The sequence below is a fragment of the Dromiciops gliroides genome, chromosome 2, assembly GCF_019393635.1.
Source record: "Dromiciops gliroides isolate mDroGli1 chromosome 2, mDroGli1.pri, whole genome shotgun sequence".
In the NCBI taxonomy this organism is placed as follows: Eukaryota; Metazoa; Chordata; class Mammalia; order Microbiotheria; family Microbiotheriidae; genus Dromiciops; species Dromiciops gliroides.
Genome location: NC_057862.1, coordinates 195,861,722 through 195,882,696, shown reverse-complemented (window position 1 = coordinate 195,882,696; position 20,975 = coordinate 195,861,722). Strand labels below are relative to the sequence as shown.

Here is a 20,975-nt window from a genome sequence, read left to right as displayed (position 1 = left end):
CTGAGAGAGCGTAATTCCGATCTATTTGATTTTTTTTTTCTAGTCCAGATTTCTGGCCCCCAGTGAATATAGTGGTCACACCCCCTAGTGTACGTGAACAGCTCTAGCCTGCCTCTTAATGTGGAAAAAAAAATTCTTATACTTTATTTCCTGCCACAGAACAAATAATGTGTGATGTTTCAGCTGAGTGCAAAGGTTGTGGTCACAAGACAAGGCAGTTTTAAAAAGAAGATTGTCTTCAGGTGGTCCTTTGGGTTTGATTATTCCCTAGCCCTGTACATTTATTTATCCTTAGACATCTTCCTAAATTCAAATCTGACCTCAGACACTTACCAGTTGTGGGATCCCTGGTAAGTCACTTAATCCTGTTTGTTGCAGTTTCCTTATCTGTTAACATGAACTGGAGAAGGAAATGGCAAGCAGCTCTAGTATCTTTGCCAAGGAAACCCCAAAATAGGGTCATGAAGAATTGGGCACAATTGAAACAAACTTCTAGACCAGAACTCCATTGCTATTTTTTAAAAAGCACATTACATGGATAATTCATGCAAAATCCTATTCTATGGTGATGTAGTGATGGGTCAGGGGCAGCTCCTCACAGTTCTATTTGCTGAATTGTCTCAGTGCACTCATAAAGCATTTCTCCTGGAGAAAATGGTTATCATTCTCAGAGGTTCCAAGGATGATAGAGGGAACTACAGTTTTCTCCTTCCTATAGCTACTTTCAAAACAAGCATAGTCATAAAGTAGGCTGTGAGGTAATGGAAAGAGTGTGGTACTTAGTGTCAAAAAATTTGGGTTCCAATGCTGCTTTGCTACTCACCACCCCAACTCACTTAACCTCTCTGAGGAGATTACATTAGATCATCTCCAACATTCCCTCTAACTCTATGTCTTTTTTTTTTTTTTTTTAGTGAGGCAACTGGGGTTAAGTGACTTGCCCAGGGTCACACAGCTAGTAAGTGCTAAGTATCTGAGGCCGGATTTGAACTCAGGTACTCCTGACTCTAGGGGTGGTGCTCTATCCACTACGCCACCTAGCTGCCCCTCCCTCTAACTCTAAATCCTATGATCCCATAGGTTCTGGAGACTTTTTATTTTCAGCATTTCCCATTTTCAATCATGCAAGCTTTCAAGTTCCAAGGTTTTCATTATGCCCTAATTATGCTCCCACACTCCCATCAAAACCCCTTGACCGGGGAGTCCTGTCCCTTTAAGGAGAGAACAGTGTGTGGAATGGGGACCTTTAAAGAGCTGAGAGGCAGGGAAGCGCTGGCCCCAGAACAGGTGTTGCCATGGCCAGATGTAGCGAAAACCTCATTGATAGCCAGACTGTAAGTGCTAAGGGAAAAATAAAGCCATTCTAGATTTTTTTATGTACAATCTCTCTTAATTTCTTCTGGGTGATAATGATTTCCCCACCTCTTCTTGTACTAGTAGAGAAGTGCAGGTGGCTTCAGCACTACCTTCTCCTTGTACTGACCTATATTGGTAGAGGGATTTTTCTTGTCCAAGAGTTCCCCATATAAATTCAGTCATTTCCTATGGCAACCTTGAGTTGGAGGGTTGGAGTGTAATGTTTATTCCAGTGTAGCTCTCTCTCCTCTTTCCTGTCTCTGTTAATAGACACCCAGCTAGTAAGTGTCTGAGGCCAGCTTTGAACTCGGGTAACTCCTGCCTTCAGGGCCAGTGTAGCTCGTTCTTTTCCTTCTGCCCTGGGGATATGGTTAGGGGTCAACAGAGACCAAGTCATTGCTGTCCTTTTAAGGGAGTGCTTCCTCAGTCTGACCTCTATCCAGGGGATGGGACCTGAGTCTTTTCTTTTCTTTTTTTAAAATTTATTTATTTATTTATTTGTTCGTTTATTGGTGAGGCAAATGGGGTTAAGTGACTTGCCCAGGGCCACACGGCTAGTAAGTGTCAAGTTTCTGAGGTCAGATTTGAACTTGGGTCCTCCTGAATCTAGGGCCGGTGCTCTATCCACTGCTCCACCTAGCTCCCACAACCTGAGTCTTTTCTAAGTGGGTAGGGGTTTAGCTTAACTGTCTCTGGTGGGAAAAGTTATGTCCCTAAGTGCCTGCCCTGTCACAGGTCTTAGAGGATTACTTTTTGGATAATGAGATTCTGCCTATGGAAGAGATGGCAGTTGGGGCAGTCAACCCATTTGGCAAAATGGATTGCAGCACAGGTATGTGGGGGAGACACAATGTTGAGATGAAAAGCTAGAGGTCAAGGAGGTATGGGAACTCACTAGGAGGAAAAGGATTGTTGGGGCAGCTGGAACTGATACTCAATTAAAAAGGCAACATAAATGGTTGTTAGGTGTGGGGAAGAGATGGTTGAAGGTGCTTACTTAGGAAGAAGACAACAAAAATGTTTGGAACCAGTCAGGTTTAGTATATTTTAAGAGAATATACTGTGGGCCTCTTTATATGCATGGGACATTCAGAGGAAGTGGTAGTCTCCATAATACAAAGTATTTTGTGTAGAGGGGATATGGAGGATAGTTTAGGGTCAGAGGGCAATCTGGGGTGGGAATATCCAGGAAGCAGTTTGTTTAGCCTGGGACTTAATGGCCTTCCTAAATTGGAACTCTGGGCTGCCCTTTCTCCAGACTCAAACTTAATGGAGCAAGGACCAGGCAAACCTTTTGGTCTGCAGATCCCTGAGGAGGCTAGCAGAAGTCACAAGGAAGAGGACACCGAGGAGGAAGAGGAGGAAAAACAGCAAGAAAAGGAAGAGAATGAGTTGGGAGATCCAGCAGTGCTCAGTGCCATCCATGGTGCCCAGGTGCTATCCGGGAAGGGATCTTGTGCTCTGCCCACACTCTCATTACTCCATATCTCTGACCCTCTCTTAATTTCCCCATTAATTTTTCCCCGTCAGCCTCAAATACCATTCTGACTTCAAGTAATACTATTTTACTTAGGGCTTAAGAAGCTATTTCCACCTACCTTTAACCTTCATGCTACCCTTCCCTTGATCCATTTTTGTTGCTTGTTTTTTTTTTGTCCTGTAGTTGATAAAGATGAAAGAGAACACAGGTATAGGGGGAGGAAAGATGGAACAAATTTCCCAAAGAGGAAATAAGCCTCTTCTGACCCTATGGAAAACTTAAACCTCTCTCAGCCTGTTTCTGGATTGCCCATCTTGCTCCCTGCTTAGAAGGATAAAGGATAAAAACTAGTCCAGTCTGAAGACTTTTTAGTGGAGGGAATTACCCAAATGGTACTCTTAAAGGAGGAAGAAAGGTTCCTTTGAAATGGACTTAACATGGGTAAGACTAGAGGGAGCAATGAGAGGCTGGCTAGCCTTTCAGCCCCTTTGCCCTGAGGAGATGGGATACGCCTTTGCAGAGGGTAACATAAAGGTCCCAAATAAGTCTAGGTTTTATCCTTACTGTAGAAAGGACACAAGGGCTCTCCAGGACTCAACACCTCCAATGTGCTTGGGATGTCTCCAGTATCCTTGCACTTTCTGTGTCAGGTAAGTCAGCTACATTCTCAACCTCATGAAAGAGTTGGCCGAGGGCTGGAAAGAATGAAAACCTAAAACATGTTCAGCTGCTCCCTCTTTCTGTAGAGCTGAGTCTCCTCTGATCCCTGCTTTGGAGAATAATGGTTAAATTGGATGACACACCAATTGAGCAATGGGTGTATGGGGATGGATGCCCCTCTGTCCTATTTCCAATTGTTTATAACTACAATGAGCTGAGTTAGTTTGCAGTGAGGTGTGCCTACTGAAGTAAAGTAGTGGGAGAGAATCCTAGCCCTAATCTCATTTCCACATTGTATCCATTCCCACATTTAATCTAATGTCCAAAAGGGGAATCTTTGAATTTAACAGCATTGGGTTTAATGGTAGAAAGGGGGACCCCCAAGGGGCAGCTAGGTGGCGCAGTGGAGAGAACACCGACCCTGGAGTCAGGAGGACCCGAGTTCAAATCCGGCCTCAGAAACTTGACATTTGCTAGCTGTGTGACCCTAGGCAAGTCACTTAACCCCAATTGCCTCACCAAAAAATAAAAAAAAAAGAGAGAAAGAAAGGGGGACCCCTTTTACTTAGGGTGATGTGATAATATACTATGCATATTATTATAATAGAAGATGAGGATCTGGCAGAAATACCTGGAGAACAATAGAGGAAAGAGGCCAGGGAAGAATTAGCACATCCAGCTATGCTGAACAAATAATAAAGCAAACAGTATGACAAAGAGGTCAGGAAAGAAAGGAAGTGAAAGACACTATCCCTGCCTTAGTGGCTAAAGCAGAAGGAACAAAAAGGGATTCTGAAACTGGGAAGCCCCCTGGAAGTGACACAGACAAGCGATGACTCACTGAGGTTAGCAACAAGAAGAGAAGGGAATAATAGTATGAATGGAATGTCTTATGCTGGTAGATTTGTTATATCAGTGTTAGAAATGTTTATCTAGAAATGACCATCAAAACCCTATTTCATCAGCAAAAAAAGATGAGTACAGTGGGATGGGGAATACTTTCCTGCTATTGATTTTTTTCCTAATTATCTTGAGCCTTTAAAAATGGGGTATAATATAAATATACAATATTATATTGTATATTTATGACAAATATAAAACAACTGTATTTTAAGTAGTATATAAATGTTCTGTCATATCTTTATATATGTATATAAATATATTTTAGATGGTATATATACTGTATAGAATACTATATATTTATCTGTAGTATATAAATAGAAGATATATATAATGTGTGTATATATATATATATATATATATACTGGGGGTGTGGGGCAATGAGGGTTAAGTGACTTGCCCAGGGTCACACAGCTGGTAAGTATCAAAGGTCTGCGGTCAGATTTGAACTCAGGTCCTCCTGAATCCAAGGCTGGTGCTTTATCCACTGTACCATCTAGCTGCCCCCAATATACATATATTTTAAATGCTACATAAATATATTGTATATTGTATACATATATGTGACATATAAATATAAATATAAAAATCTATTTTAAATGGTGTATAAATTCCCAGGAGGGAATGTTGTTTGAGATGGAAAGTGTTGGGTAACACTTCCCAGGGAAAAAGAAGTCCATGAGGTAGGTCTGCAAGTTTAAAAAAAAAAGCTACTTAAGGGATGAAGTGAATAGGAGAAAGGTTGAGAGGCTTTGGGATAGAGGTACTTGGTCAAATGAGATCCTTCTTTCCTAAGAGTTTTGATTCCTTCCTCAGACAATGGATTATTTGTCTCCAATCTCTTTCCCGGCTACATTTCCAAGTGCCAGTTCCCCCACACGACACTTTGGACCTCAGCTGCCCTCACAAGACCCATCTCTCTTCTATAGTCCACCAGCATCATGGCCCCTGATGTTCAGGTATTTTAGATTTTATAGACTGCCAGAACTTTGGCTATGTCCTTCCCATGACTAATTCTTAGGAGCATTAGCTGTGGAGGACTAAAACTACTCTATCATTTGAAAAAAAAAACAAACCAGAATCAGAGCTAGAAAGGGGATTTGGAGATCTTTTCCAAACCCCTCATTTCATGAGGCTTAGAGAAACTGTGGCTTGTCTAAGTTTACTGGGCTAATAAAGTGTTGGCAGAGCTAGGGTTCAAACTTGGGTTTCCTGAATCCCAGTCTAGTGCTTTCTTTTTCTTTTTAAAAAGTGAATGTGGAGCAGCTAGGTGGTACAGTGGATAAAGCACTAGCCCTGGATTCAGGAAGACCTGAGTTCAAATCCGACCTCAGACACTTGACACTTAACTAGCTCTGTGATCTTGGGCAAGTCACTTAACCCTCATTGCCCTGCAAAAAAAAAATTTTTTTTTAATTAAAAAGTTTAATATGCATTTGTAACATTAAAAAAAAAAAAGCTAATGTATTGCCTCCCTGGGAAGAGCTGTGGAGGGTCATAGGAGCTGTATCTTTTTTTTTTTTTTTTTTGGGTGGCAATGAGGGTTAAGTGACTTGCCCAGGGTCAACACAGCTAGTGTGTCTGAAACTAGATTTGAACTCAGGTCCTCCTGAATCCAGGGCCGGTGCTTTATCCACTATGCCACCTAGTTGCCCCCAGGAACTGTACCTTGAAGAGAGACTCTAAGTCCCACTGCGTTAAGACTGGGATAGGTCCATGTAGGAAGGTAGGAATAGAGGAATGGGAAGTACTGCCAGGGACCTTTTCTGAGAGCTCTTAGGATCCCATTTTAAAAACTGTCTCTTAGGACGGCTAGGTGGTGCTATAGTGGATAAAGCACCTGCCGGCCCTGGATTCATTGCCCCCAAAACAAAACAAAACAAAACAAACAAACAAAACAAAAACCCTGTCTCTTTACAGAGGTCCTCTTGAAGCAGAGGTTCCTAACCTTCTTTGTGTCATAAACCCCTGTAGCAGACTGGGAAAGCCTATGGACCCCTTCTCAGAATAATTTATTTAAGTTTAAAAATACAGAGGATAACAAAAGGAAACCAATTACATTAAAATGCAGTTGTCAAAATATTAAAGTAAAACAACAACAGCAACAACCCAAGTTCACAGACCCCATGTTCAGAGATTCCTTCTCTTTGGTGTGTCTTTTTTTGGGGGGGGAGTTGGTTTTGTTTCTTTTTTTGTGGGGCAATGAGGGTTAAGTGACTTGCCCAGGGTCACACAGCTAGTAAGTGTCAAGTATCTGAGGCCGGATTTGGACTCAGGTCCTCCTGAATCCAGGGCTGGTGCTTTAACCACTGTGCCACCTAGCTGCCCAGAGAGCCCTTCTCTTAAAAGAAGTTCTGGTAAATACCACCACAGTCAGACTAGCTACAGGTAAATATCAGGAGAGGGGAGCTAAGAACTTGGTTGCTACTTTGTCTGAGTTTCTTTGTAGTCTACCCAGTCACCTGACCCAGCTGCATCCCCAGCACCAACGGATCTTGCAGAAACAGCAGCAGGAACAACGGCGGCGTGATCATAAACACCAGAGGTAACATTAGGCAGGATGCAGGAGTAAGAGATTTGTTTGGATGTGAGCTATTCTCCCTCTAATGGGGAATATGGGCCCAGAATGTCTGCATGAATTGGGATCTTTGTCATCCCTGTCCCTGACCCCATCCTTCCCAGTGAGCTCTGCTCCCTTCCCAGCCTCTCTTTTGGGTGAGTGAAGTGGATAAGAGAGGTCCAGACATCAAAAGAATGCTCTTCCTCACTTAAAGTCCCCATGCTGGGAAACCGTGGTCCCAGAAGCCAGATCCCTATGCTGGTCTCATGAATCAAAAGGAGAAAGACTGGGTGATCAAGGTACAGATGGTTCAGCTGCAAAGTGAGAACCCCCAGCTGGATGACTACTACTACCAGGTAAGCTCCCTGATTGTATGGTAGCCCAGTGGCAAGAATGTTAGATTTGTTGATGGAGACCTGGGTTCAAATCCTGGCTATTCTACTTCTTATTTGTGTGACTTTGGGCAAGTCACAAGGCCCCTCTTTGGGCTTCAGTTTCCTCATATAGAAAAGTAAGGAATTGGACTAGATCACTTTCTCAAATTCCTTCTAGCTCTAAATCTATGATCCTCTGAGGTAAAGATTAAACAAATGTAACACAGTTCTCATGGTACCATCTTGGGTATGACCTCCTTGTTTCCTCATAGCAGAGAAGTCCTTAATCTGGGATCCACGGACCTCAAAGATTTCAGGGGGTCTATAAACTTGGATGGGAAAAAATTACATTTTTATTTTCACTAACACCCTACCTGAAGTTTAGCATTTTCTTTGATCATGAGGGTAAGCAATGAACCACAGTCTTTAGTAGTACTTGTGACTTTGCTGGCAATGAAAATCAGAGGTCTTTTCATATATCATATTACAGTTGTTATAGATATTTTGAAGTATTTTCTGCTCAATTACTATTTTGAAATTACCACAGATGTCAGATCTGCCATTAGGTCACATGTTATCACAGTCTTTGTTTCTATAGACTATATTTCAATATTGTTGGTTTCCTTTGTAGCCCCAATTTATTTTATTCATTTAAAAACATGATTTTGAAGTGTCCATAGATTTCACCAGACTGTCAAAGGGGTTCATGATACCAAAAAAAAGTTGAGAACTCCTGCCTTATAAAATCTAATTGACATGTTTTTTATTGATAATCCTTCAGTCAACCTTTTAGGCCCCTCTTCTTCAAGTTGACTCAATTTGTAAGTGAATGAAAGTCAGGAGGTATCAAATCAAAATTCCCAAAGCTAAATCTCAGAATGTGGTTTCTACCCTTGCTCTCAGTCAACCTCTTTGGTTTGGCTAAGCAAGAGTCTCTATTTACAAAATTGAATCACTTTCCAGTACTCTGTGACCTGCTAGGTGGTGGCAAACAAAGGGACCCTTCCCCTTTTCTCCCAGGCAAGTATTACTCTGACCATCTTTTTGCCCAAAATTACTATACTGTCTCCTCTCATTTCCCTAACCTCAAAACCAAGTCTCCAGTCTTTTTCCCATTCCTATTCACTCTGAGGTCTTCCTTTCTTTGTCTTGATTTGCTTCTCTCTTCTCTTACACATTAGCATTTTTTCATGCTAAAAGGAACCCTGCATCTTTAGAATAGGGTACAAGGAAATGTTTTGACCCACTTGCTTCCCAATCAGACATGGAACACAGCCCTGTGCCTGTTTTCCTTCCCATCCTTCTGCATGTCCTTCCTGTACTCCCCTTGCTCTCAGGAGTATTACCAAAAGCTAGAGAGAAAACAGGCAGATGAGGAGCTGCTTGGGCGAAAGGGCAGACTGGAATCAAAGTTGGAGACACCTTACATTCAGAAGGCAGAGACCTATGAATCAGGTAGGAATGGAACTTGCCAGGTTGGGTAGAGTATACTTGTGAATACACTGGGTAAAAGGGGAGAAATGGTTAGATGTCATTGTGCTTGTTTTTTTCTCAGTGGTTCGATTCGAAGGTTCCCTAGGCCAGGTGGCGGTCTCTACTTGTTTTGGTCCCCGCCGAGCCATTGATGCAGTGCCACATGGTTCACAGGAACAGGTAGGCTTGTTATGAACTTCTAGCTTCTCCTTTTATCTATTTTATTTTAATGTTAGGCAAGTCCTGATGTTACTCAGTTTCTTAAACTGAATTCAGAAGTCAGGTCAAACCCTAAAATTGAGCTTTCTGCTCAGATGTTAAAGTCCTAAGTTTTTTGATTTCTGGAAATCAGATGAGTAGCCAGTATCCCCTTTTCTCCCCAGGATACAGATATATATAATCAGAAGCTTCAAGTACTATATCGGATCGAGAAGGTAAGACCCCTTATTTAGCCCTTTACTAGCTCCTAAGGGATGAATCCATGTGCTTCAAACAAATTCTCCATCAGATATTTCTAAACCAAAGAAAAGAATCTGCTTTTTCACTGATTTCATGTTTTGGCCTACCTCAACCTAAAATTTTTCCTTCCTAATGAAGTCTAGAGGTTCATCTATAGCTACAGTCATGCTGATGCTTATGGAAAACTTGGGGGAGGGAACGTTGCGTGCAGGATAGGAGATGTTCAGCAGATTTATCCTTCTTCCTTCCAGATGTTCCTTCAGTTGTTGAAATTGGAGGAGAATCAGAAGGGCATGCCAGCAAAGTCCTATTTCTATGAGTTGCAGAGCAAACAGCTAGAAAAGATCTACCAGGCCTTGAAGAATGGTGATCAGGACGATTCAGAGTACATTTTGACACCCCCTCTCCATTTTACCCTAGGACACATGGGATAGTTAGAGTAGATATTAGTCCCATTCTAGGGGCAACTATACTTGATCATTTCTCTAAAACATCCTTTCTACAAACCTGAGGTACCTGGGTCTGAATCCTCACTCTGCTGCATATAAACTGTGTGATCTTGGGCAAGTCACTTTAAGAGCTCCAGTTTCCTCATCTGTCAGATTAAGAAGTCAGACTAGGGGGCAGCTAGATGGCGCAGTGGATAGAGCACCGGCCCTGGAATCAGGAGTACCTGAGTTCAAATCCGGCCTCAGACACTTAACACTTAACTAGCTGTGTGACCCTGGGCAAGTCACTTAACCCCAATTGCCTCACTAAAAAAAAAAAAAAAAAAAAAAAAGAAGTCAGACTAGATGACCATTAAGGCCCCATCTACCTCTTAATTCTGTGATCCAATTTCACTTTCAGGGAGGCAGCAAATGGATTCCTACAAGTACTATCAGTGAGGAAAGGCAAAGTCCTTGTAGCCCGGTTACTACTACTTCTTCCACGGGATCAGGCAGTCCACCTCGTCCTATCAATCACCAATCACTTGCCCTTCCTAATTCGAAGGGATACAGCTGATCAGGTACAGTGGGATTGGGCAGAATCTCTAAACAATCAGAGAACAATGATGATATTAATCTTTTGGGGAGGGGAGGCTCTTCCAGGGAGATACTTACATGGATCTGTATTTTTCCACAGTATAGACCATAGCCCATTCATGCCTTTTTATACTGTACAATTCTTGTCTATGTCTTCCGATTAATTCTCCAGCGGGGAGGGAACCTCATGTGCTGAGGGCTTTCATCTAGATCTTATAGAGAGAAAAGATAGTAGTAATTCATTCACCTGTGTAATTTAGCTCCTTTCATGAATTAAGGAGTTAGGAAATATGTAGTCTATGCTATATCATCTAGACAAGAACACAGTCTGATAGGAGGGACCTAGCCAAGACACATGGTGATAGTGCAGTGATGTCTACATGTATGCACTTGCAGGACTTGGGTAGCAGAGTCATGCTTCTAGTTGTTAGGCCCCAAGTTTTCTTTCCTTTAAGGCATTCTGGAAGAAATGGGCTTAGGGGCAGGGTGGTCTCTGGGCTGGAGAAGCATGAATGATAATAGAATTGAGTTGAATGATAGCCAGCATAACCTGACCATAAAGAGCCAATAGGAATGATAGAAATAAAATGGAGGACAAGTTAGAATGAGCTTATTCATGGGACAATTCCATTTGAAATGGTATCTGGCCTTTTCCCATACCTATAGGCTCTACATATGTTGTTCAAGCCCCTGGGAAAGTGCATCACTCTCTTGGCCTTTAGTGAGCTTCTTCAAGGACTTCAGGGACTGATGGTGCTACCACCTGGATCCCAAGAGCGGCCAATTACAGTAGTCCTTCAGAACCAGGTATTGTGGCCTGTAAAGCCAGAGAGACTTGCCTGAATTTAAGCCACTTCTAATTTTGATGACTAGATCCCATTTAAGTGGATGCCCCAGTGCCCCAGGCTGAGGTTACAAATGGGATACTTATGAATAGAAAGAGATGTCCTCTAGGTTTTTTCCACAAACCTCCATATTCCAGCCACACTTACTAGCAGTGTGACCCTGGGCAAGGCACTCTGCTTGAGTTTCCTCACCGGCAAAATGGTAACAATATTAGCACCTGGGGGGCAGCTAGGTGGTGTAGTGGATAAAGCACTGGCCCTGGATTCAGGAGGACCTGAGTTCAAATCCATCCTGAGACACTTGACACTTACTAGCTGTGTGACCCTGAGCAAGTCACTTAACCCTCATTGCCCTGGAAAAACAACAACAACATTAGCACCTTCCTCCCGGGGTGGTTGTGAGGATAAAATAAGATATTTGTAAAGTATTTTTCAAGCCTCAAAGCATTATATAAATGCTAGCTATTATTATTATGCAACCCTCTTGGGAGGAAAAGATCAGAATTTCTACAGTCAATGTAAAAATCTGACTATTCCCATGGAGGTTAAATTTCATTAGAGGGAAAACTTCCCTTGAGTTAGGTGAAGGAAGCAAGGCCTTGGGAATCACCGAATCACTGTTATTTCTTACCCTTTGCTTCAAGTTAATCCATTTCTTTTTTTTTTTCTGAATAGGATTTTGTTTTCCAAAATATATGTAAAAACAATTTTTTTTTTAGTGAGGCAATTGGGATTAAGTGACTTGCCCAGGGTCACACAGCTAGTAAGTGTTAAGTGTCTGAGGCTAGATTTGAACTCGGGTCCTCCTGGCTCCAGGGCCGGTGCTCTACCCACTGTGCCACCTAGCCACCCCTGTAAAAACAAAATTTTAACCATTTCTTACAGTTTGGGATCTCCTTGCTCTATTCACTCCTGAGCCACGGGGAACAGCTGGTGTCCTTGAATTATTCCCTGAAGCAGCACAGCAGCAGTGATCTAGCAACTTGGTGAGACAGTATTCAGATAGAATGGCCTCTTTAGCACCTCCTTCATTATCTTTGCGCTGGGTTGGCTGAGATTTTTTCCTGCCTTTATATTCTCTAGTCTGGGTAAAGAAGGGAAGAGGTTTGAGTGAGCTGAAGGTAGTTTATCTTTAGTATTCCAGGGATATTGATAGCCCATGGTCCCTTCTGTTCAGTAAGGTCTGTTTTGTTGCAGCTGATGGAGGTACTAAAAGTAGACAGGGGCCAGAAGGCATTTGTTGGTACCTGAGAACTTGGAATTTTCTTGAAGTGAATGGGTAGCCAAGCTTGTCCTCTTCTTGTTCCCCAAGTATACCAGGCTCTGGTTATTCCTCCCTGACGCTGAGCTTTCCCTTCTCTCTAGGACAGACATGGTGGTCCTGATTGCCTGGGAGATATCCCACATGTCCACAGCTTCTCTGGCAGAGCCACTTGTTGTCCCCAGCAACCTCCTCTCCCTGTTCTGCCGTTATGTGGACAAACAAATAGTACAGCAATTAGAAGCCAGAATGGAGTAAGTGGAGAATGAAGAGAGAGAGAACCTCTTGTTTAAACCAGTTTATGTTCCATTTCCTTCCATACTCCCATTTCTCCAGAACTTAATCAGGCACAGAGGCCACTTGGCTTTGGGTAAAGTTCCAGAACACAGTATCTCAAGTCTCCTACCTCTGTCATATTCTATTTCCATTCTCCTCCAAACTAGAACTCTTTTGACAGGAGGGAAAGATACTTAAATGACTTGTATCACTCTTCCCAAGTAGTTTCTTGAATTGGCAGGGATCCCAGATATGTGCTAAAGGCTTAACTTTTGCCTCCCAGGAATTTCACCTTATGAGAAGTTTATGGAAACTCTATTTAGGATTCTTATGGTGATTCCAGAATTTGAGTTAGTGGACCAAAGACTATTCACAGCTGTCTTTGTTTTTGTTTTGCAGCTATGCCCCCTTGGCTACCGACCTGACTTGTTTGGGGAAATTATCCTGCGCACCTACATACCAGTCTGTTAGGGCTGAAGTAGAAGAAGGAAAAATTCACTGACAGAGCTGCACCCTTGCCAGTCATACGAAGGCTTTTTTGATTTTCCTCAGTAAATGGAATGGGGACCCCAGGTCAGAAACCTAGAAGCTTCAGGATGGGGGGGCCGGACAGGGCATGATTTCAATTAAAGTGCTCATATAAAACTGGAATAAGTAGGTGCTGAAATACTGCTTTGATAAAGGCCACATTTTGCCTCCCCCCTCCCCATTTCCAAAAATAGCTTCTTCCCTTTCCCTTCTTCTAAGCATCTTTGCAGAGACAAAGGAAGTAGGTCTTTTTGCTAAATGAATGGGAATATAACAATGGAAAGGTGTCTCTCAGTAGAGCAGGAATGCCATCTGTCCTGCCAGATAACAAATGAGGTATTTTTCTCAGTGATTATCTTGTCTTTATTCCTTGGCTCTAGCTGTGAGCCTTCTTTCATTCGTAGAGAGGTCATTTCCCTTTACAACCACAAAATGAGTAAAATGGTTGAATAAATACCATAGGTTCTAGGATCTTGAAGTTGTCTTTTTTTTTCTTTTTATAAACAGTGGGATGGGGGGAAGCTAGGTGGCGCAGTGGATAAAGCACCAGCCCTGGATTCAGGAGGACCTGAGTTCAAATTCGGCCTCAGACACTTACTAGCTGCGTGACCCTGGGCAAGTCTCTTAACCCTGATTGCCCCCCCCCCAAAAGAAAGAAAATTAGGGTAATAAACCATGCCTCCCACGGAGTATTTTTTATTAATAACAATAGCTAACATTTACATAGCACTTTAAGGTTTGCAAAACATTTTGTCACAACTGCAAATCATTACTCCTAGGAGGTAGGTACTATTTTTAATTTCCTTTCTCCAGATGAAGGAGGCAGAAGGAGGTTAAGTCCAGTGTCTAAGGCCACATTTGAACTCCTCCTTCTGACTATTTCAGTACATTACACCACCTAACTACCTCTACTTAAGGGTCTTCCTTCCCTCTTTACTCTGATGACTCTGGTTTCATTGAGTATTGCAACTCATTTACACCTCATCTTGTATAATTCTGTCCATAAAGTCTTCTAAGGAGTATTTACTCAGTGGTCTCAAGGCCTTCCTTTTATGTGGAGTAACAGTCTACAGGAACCAGTGAAACACTTAGCAGTCTACTACCCAAGGTCCTACAATTAGTAGATGCCAGGTCTTCTGACTCCACATTTTAATAGAAAACCAGAGCATGCTGAGTTTATTTACTGAACCTGTTAACAGGTTCTAGGTGGCAGAGTGGACAAAGCACCAGCCCTGGATTCGGGAGGACCTGAGTTCAAAGCCTGCCTCAGACACTTAACACTAGCTGTGTGACTCTGGGCAAGTCACTTAACCCTCACTGCCCCCCCCAGGGGGGAGGAAAATCAAATAAATAAATACAAAAAACCAAAAATGATATTGAAGGCTTACAAAGTACTTTACACTTAACATACTGGGTGACCCTGGACAAGTCACTTCATCCTGTTTGCCTTAGTTTCCTCATTTGTAAAATGAGCAGGAAATGGAAATGGCAAACCATTCCAGTATCTTTGCCAAGAAAACTCCAAATGGGGTCATGAAGAGTCAGATACGACTGAAAATCTGAAAAATAAAATTACATGTTATCGGATTTGATCTAATTACTAACAAGCAAGCTGGGAGCTCATTATCCCCATTCTTCAAAAAGAAACAGAGGCTTAGAGACTGAAGTGAGTTGCTCAAGTTCACACAGCTACTAAGTGTCGGGGCAGGATCTAAATTCAGGTCTTTTCAGGACACTTGCTCTAGGCTTGTGTCACCTGGTTCCCTGCCACCGTAGCCTGCGACCAGCTGGCTGGTCATCTGACGCCCAGTTGACAAGGCCCCAGACGCTCGAATCCAAAGTGGGAGGCCTCGCTTAGGCCCTACATCCTGTGTTCCTGCAAAACGCTTGTTTTTGTTTTTTTTTTGTTTTTAAAGGTGGGCGGGCCTAAAATGGCGCCTTTCGTGCCACTGCGCATGCTCAACTTGCCGAGGCTGACAGCCCGCTTCCAGGCAGGCATGCGGGACTCAGCTGACTGACTGGACGGGAAGGGAGTTCCTTTAGCAAGATGGCGACGCAAGACGGTGCCGGAAGTGGATGCGACGGTGGCGCTTCCCTGACCCGGGCTATGGAGCGGGTGCTATCTGTATTGTTGGTGCCGGTTCCCGCCGAGGCCAGAGCGAGGCTGGGGCCGCGGGCCCGGCTACACCGGGAACAAGAGGCGCTGGGCAGCCTCACGGCCTCGGGCAGCCTCCAGCTTCTGTCCTTAGCGCCTGGCAGCCGCGGCGGAAGCGGCTGCACCCTCGAGGGCCCCTTCCGGCAGTAAGTTGGGGACCCCAGGCCCGTCTCCCGGCCTGCCTCTAGACCCCCGGCCCCGAGATCCCCCCGAAACCTTCAGGGTGCTTTGGTTCGAGGTTTCCACCAGACTAACTAGATAGAATGGAAGCTCTTTGAGGGTAGGGATTGGTACACAGTAGGTGCTTAATAAATTCTTGTCGATCGACTGAATGCCAGGAAGACGTGCTGAAGGTGAAGTAAGCGTCCTGGGACACCTCCGCCCCCTGTCCCTCCCACGCTTTGCCATCCACCGACCCCCATATTCAACTGTTCCCATTCTGGGGGAAGGGGGGTTGCGGAGATTCTTGCTCTTCCTACTCCTTGTGAATCATACTGCAAGAAGCCCTGAAGAGGCTCCCCTGGAAGCACAGATTTAATTCTGTTCCTAAGCGTTGATTAAACACCCATATGTCCTAGGCACTGCTCAAGTACTGGAGACACAGATAAGAAAATGGGTCTTCCCCTCAAGGAGTGTATGTTCTAATGGGGGAATATTGGTCCTCTCTATCCAGAACCAGGGCCCTTTCCACTGTACCCCACTGACATGTACAGAGAATAGTTTTATATATATGGCAAAGTAATTTTCAGTCACGTTAAACGACCCAATCCATTTCTGTCCCCCTCCCCATTACTCAGTTTCCATTTTTAAATGCCAAAATGGATGATCTTTAATGATCATCTGGTTCCTTTTCCCATGTCACTACTAGTCAGTTCATTCATAAAGAGGCATAGAGTTGTGCAAAGAGTGGTGAGGACCTAATCTCCAGTCTCACTTTTGAAATTGCTTCGAGACTGGGCAGCTCATTTATTTCCTTATTCCCAATTCTTCTGAGGGGAATCTGGTTTGTGGTCCAAATTTCTTTCATTTATTCCTTCAACAGGAATTTGGTTTTGTACTTAATACTCTGTGCTTTGAGGGATAACAAAGAAATTCATGACATAGGGCTTAACCATTTGGAGCCTCACCATTTAGCTGAAAAGGAACTAAGCTAGTGATCCAGGCACCTTATATAAACATAGTACTGTAGCAGAAAATTAGAGTAGGAGAAAGGCTAGAGAAGACTAGTAAGAGGAGTGTAATTAGGAACAAGTATTTATAATAATGAACCACACATCCAGGTGTAACAACTTCACCCGTCTGTCATTCTTCCTTCCATCCAGGCAGATTTAACCTTGGCTGTTTAAAATACAGATGATTCACAATCTAGGTGGGTTTCTGTAGGCAAAAAAAACCCCAAAACCAACCCCAAAACTAATCACTGTGTGGCTTATCCAATATCAGTAGGCTTCAGGACTTTTCTCACTGGATCATTCTTTATGTCTTTCTAACCTAGAGCTTGTGAACTTGGAGAGCAGGACTTTAGTGGAGATAACATAGCCATAAAAAAAAGTATGTATCTAAAAATAAAATTTTTGATGAAGAAGCAAAAAATTCTTGATGGAGAAGCAACAAATGAAAATTTTAAAGTCTGAATCCAGTCTTAATATTCATTCTGTGGGGGCAGCTAGGTGGCACAGTGGATAAAGTACCGGCCCTGGAGTCAGGAGTACCTGAGTTCAAATCCGGCCTCAGACACTTAACACTCACTAGCTGTGTGACCCTGGGCAAGTCACTTAACCCCAATTGCCTCACTTAAAAAAAAATATTCATTCTGTGTTTTGGGTAATGTGCTATCTAGCAAATGAAGATGAGATTTATCAGTATGCTTGACTCATCATTTCATTGTTTTCAAATGTTAGAACTTTTATTATGGATTATTCGTGCATTCATTCATTCATTCATTCATTTATTTGTTTGTTCATTCATTCATTCATCCATTTATTGTGGTAGGGCAATGAGGGTTAAGTGACTTGCCCAGGGTCACACAGCTAGTAAGTGTCAAGTGTCTGAGGTCAGATTTGAACTCAGGTCCTCCTGAATCCAGGGCCAGTGCTTTATCCATGGTACCACCTAGCTGCCCCCTGGATTTATTTATTTATCATTTTTTTGTTTTTTTGCGGGGCAGTGGGGTTAAGTGACTTGTCCAGGGTCACACAGCTAGTGAGTGTCAAGTGTCTGAGGCCAGATTTGAACTCAGGTCCTCCTGAATCCAGGGCTGGTGCTTTATCCACTGTGCCACCTAGCTGCCCCCTGGATTTCTTTCTTTCTTTCTTTCTTTCTTTCTTTCTTTCTTTCTTTCTTTCTTTCTTCCTTCCTTCCTTCCTTCCTTCCTTCCTTCCTTCCTTCCTTCCTTCCTTCCTTCCTTCCTTCCTTCCTTCCTTCCTTCCTTCCTTCCTTCCTTCCTTCCTTCCTTCCTTCCTTCCTTCCTTCCTTCCTTTCGGTGAGGCAGTTGGGGTTAAGTGACTTGCCCAGGGTCACACAGCTAGTAAGTGTCAAGTGTCTGAGGCTGGATTTGAACTCAGGTCCCCCTGAATCCAGGGCCAGTGCTTTATCCACTGCAACACCTAGCTGCCCTTTTTGGATTTATTTTTAATGATGGTATCATGTATTGCTGGATACCATATATTTCATTATCTTGAACTTTCAAAGGTGGGTAGTAGAGTAAGAGTAGGAAGGTATTTTGATCCACAGCCCTTCTTCCTCTTTCCCCCAACCCTCTCCTTAACAGTGCTGTTAACAGGTTCAGTAAATAAACTCAGCATGCTCTGGTTTTCTTTAGCTTTGTTTGGGAGAATTCCCAAGCCAGTGACCCACTACCAACAGACAAGCCTAAACTTCTGACCCTCAGTGATAATAATGAACTGTGTGTCCATGAGTTCAAGATGAAGAATGGAAAATGTGATGTGGCCACATTATGTAACTGCAATGGGGAGGCATTAAAAAAGCTAATCGAAGACAAAAAGATGAGTAAGTATGTACTGGCTCTGTGTCAGTGAGTATATCAATTTATGAAAATGACCATGACATTTTATACTTTACAGGTAGGGCTGTGTTCCCTGCCTGCCTGCAGGTGGGAGAGGCTCTTCTGAGACTGGCAGTGTAGGTGGTAGCCAGCTAGATTGTCACCCACAGCAGAAACTAGGACATACAGGCCAGGTGTGTTTGATATGATGGCAAGAGTGCTGAGTTTAGATCTGGGTTCAAATCATAGCACTAACGTTGAAGTATGTGACCACAAGTTATTTTATGTCTCTGAGGCTCATTTTTCTTACCTGTAAAGTGGAATACACTTGTACTACCCCTCACATAGAGTTTTTGTGAGGAAAACATTTTGTAAGTTTTAAAACACTCTTGGGGGCAGCTAGATGGCACAATGGATAAAGCACCAGCCCTGGTTTCAGGAGGACCTGTGTTCAAATCCAATCTCAGACACTTGATGCTTATTAGCTGTGTGACCCTGGGCAGGTCACTTAACTCTCACTGCCCTGCAAAAAACCCCAAAAAACAACTTGCTGTGAACAAGGAGGATTTGAACCTAGGTCCTCCTCCAAATGTGGCACTCTTTCCATTTCACCATGTTGCCCTTAGGTTAAGACTCCACTATTTACTGTCTGTGTGGCCTTGGGCAAGTCACCTATTTTTTCTGGGTCTCTGGTTCCTCATATGTAAGACTTCATTGGATGTTTAAATTTATGATGTGTAGAGAAGTCAAGACCTCTTATAAGCAAAGAGACTAATAAATATAGGCACTAGCAGACAAGTGTTTAAAGGTAATACATTTATGTGCCTGGTCTCTAAAATTCTTTTCAGTGCTAAACAAATTCTGTGGTGCTAAGATTGCTGCTGTGTTGCTAAAGGAGTGAATCGCCCCTGCTGCCTTGCTGCCAGTTATAGACATAAGCAAGGGGGACAGTGCTTCAGCACTCCCTGTCATCGTCTTCTCCTAATGCATGACCACTGAGTGACAGTAATAATAATGATAATGGCCAAATGCATGGACACTGATATAATAATAATGGTGAGCATCTAATATGGTACTTTAAAATTTTACAAAGCACTTTATGTATCTCATCTGACTGCACAACAACCCAGTGAGGCAAGTGCTGTTATTATTACCCTCATTTTACAGATGAGGAAACTGAGCCTGAGGGAGGTTAGAAGACTTTACGCAGGGTCATGTAGCTAGCAGATGTTTGAGGAGGGTTCCAACTCAGAGGTTACTGACTGCAAGTCCAGCACTCAGTCTTCTCTGCCACATTGGTGTGAGGAATGAGGATGTTTAATTTGTCTCAGGTGAGTGAAATCTGAATCAAATTTCTGGCCTAAATAGAATTATCATGAAATTTCTTTTGTTTTTGTCTTTTCCCCCCCAAATCAAAATGTTACTAAACTTAGAAATTGAATTTGAATTGATAACTTTCTGTTTTTCAGAAATTTCTTCTTTATCATGCCTCAGAATTCTGTCATTTCAAGACATGTCATCGTTGCTGCTCATCAACAGATGTATTGTTGTACATATTGCATTTCCTGGGAGAGATGCTGAGGTCAAAGCCCTCAGCTGTTTCACTCTGGCCTTGCCTTCACAGGCTTTGGAAAGGATAACTGATTCACAGCTTTGCAGAGGGTTTCTTTTTGTTTTGGATAGTTCTGGCTGGATCTGTATCCTTGGTAAAGGAAATAGCCTTTGAATAGTAAGGAAAGAGTGTTCTGAAAGGTGGTTCATTTTCTTAAGCATTTGAGATAGTAGATGGGAGTGCTCTCCATAGCAGATCTATAGGCTATTAGCAAAAATGTATTGAAATTTCATAAAAATAGTATTCTTTCTGCCTGCATAAATTTGTGATTGATTTTCTGAGTTCTGGAAATTATTTTTATGCTTCATTTATACTTGTTTGTATCCAAATTGATTTTTTAAAAGATGCTACAAAATGCTGGGTTAACCTCATTCTTATTATTAGATAGTGGAGAATGTCACCAATATGTCAGATTTCTTACTGACTCCTATCTCCATGTCACTGTCCTGATGTCTGTCTTAGTTTGCATGTTGTTTTTTTTTTCCTGTTATCATCAAGGAATGTTATTTTGGAGAACAGAATCTCAGCCTTTATAAATTCATCCTGTCGGGGTAGCTAGGTGGCACAGTAGATAGAGCACCAGCCCTGGAGTCAGGAGTACCTGGGTTCAAATGCAGCCTCAGACACTTAGCACTTACTAGCTGTGTGACCCTGGGCAAGTCACTTAACCCCAATTGCCTCACAAAAAAAAATTTAAAAAAAAATTCATCCTGTCTTATTTTTTGGATGCTTAATTAGATTTAAAGCAGATACTTTCTTTAACTCAGACTCAAAGACATTTTTGATGCTGTAGATGGCACATATCTTGCTCATGTGGATCTAACCCTTCACCAGGCTGATGTGTGTGATGAGGAGCAACAGCAGCCAGCTGACATATCTGCATTTACTACCTTGAAGGTGTCTCAGGAGCTAGATGTGATTGTGGTTATCAGCTGCTCCAGTTCTGCAATTGCTCTTGACTTAAATGTCTATTTCAGGTAGGTGGATTAAGATTTCCTAGTCTGTTT

At 42.7% G+C, this 20,975-nt stretch overlaps 2 protein-coding genes across 2 annotated transcripts in view; both read left to right on the top strand.

The window, feature by feature from the left end:
- The first annotated feature begins 1,295 nt into the window (after nt 1–1,295).
- Nucleotides 1,296–13,171, top strand: PATL2 (PAT1 homolog 2). The gene is made up of 16 exons (XM_043989800.1): nt 1,296–1,334; nt 2,092–2,188; nt 2,615–2,790; nt 3,406–3,486; nt 5,213–5,355; nt 6,846–6,941; nt 7,171–7,312; nt 8,668–8,785; nt 8,886–8,983; nt 9,187–9,237; nt 9,514–9,647; nt 10,112–10,271; nt 10,954–11,094; nt 12,018–12,118; nt 12,498–12,647; nt 13,069–13,171. Exons 1-16 carry the CDS (start codon nt 1,296–1,298, stop codon nt 13,169–13,171), a joined length of 1,830 nt encoding a protein of 609 aa, XP_043845735.1.
- A 2,027-nt stretch (nt 13,172–15,198) lies between these two features.
- SPG11 (SPG11 vesicle trafficking associated, spatacsin) overlaps nt 15,199–20,975 on the top strand; it is an 87,863-nt gene continuing 82,086 nt past the window's right edge. Inside the window, 4 exon segments of the mRNA XM_043980724.1 lie at nt 15,199–15,498; nt 18,174–18,361; nt 19,826–20,053; nt 20,744–20,945. Of these exon segments, the coding sequence (XP_043836659.1) occupies nt 15,245–15,498; nt 18,174–18,361; nt 19,826–20,053; nt 20,744–20,945 (872 nt within the window). The 5' untranslated portion in view covers nt 15,199–15,244.

What these genes read in the sequence shown, in the direction of transcription:
- PATL2 (XM_043989800.1), top strand. Translation starts at nt 1,296, where the DNA reads ATGGCCAGATGTAGCGAAAACCTCATTGATAGCCAGACT. An exon ending in CCTTGCACTTTCTGTGTCAG is followed by an intron (nt 3,487 to 5,212) that starts GTAAGTCAGCTA and finishes TTCCTTCCTCAG; the next exon opens with ACAATGGATTATTTGTCTCC. An exon ending in CACATGGTTCACAGGAACAG is followed by an intron (nt 8,984 to 9,186) that starts GTAGGCTTGTTA and finishes TTTTCTCCCCAG; the next exon opens with GATACAGATATATATAATCA.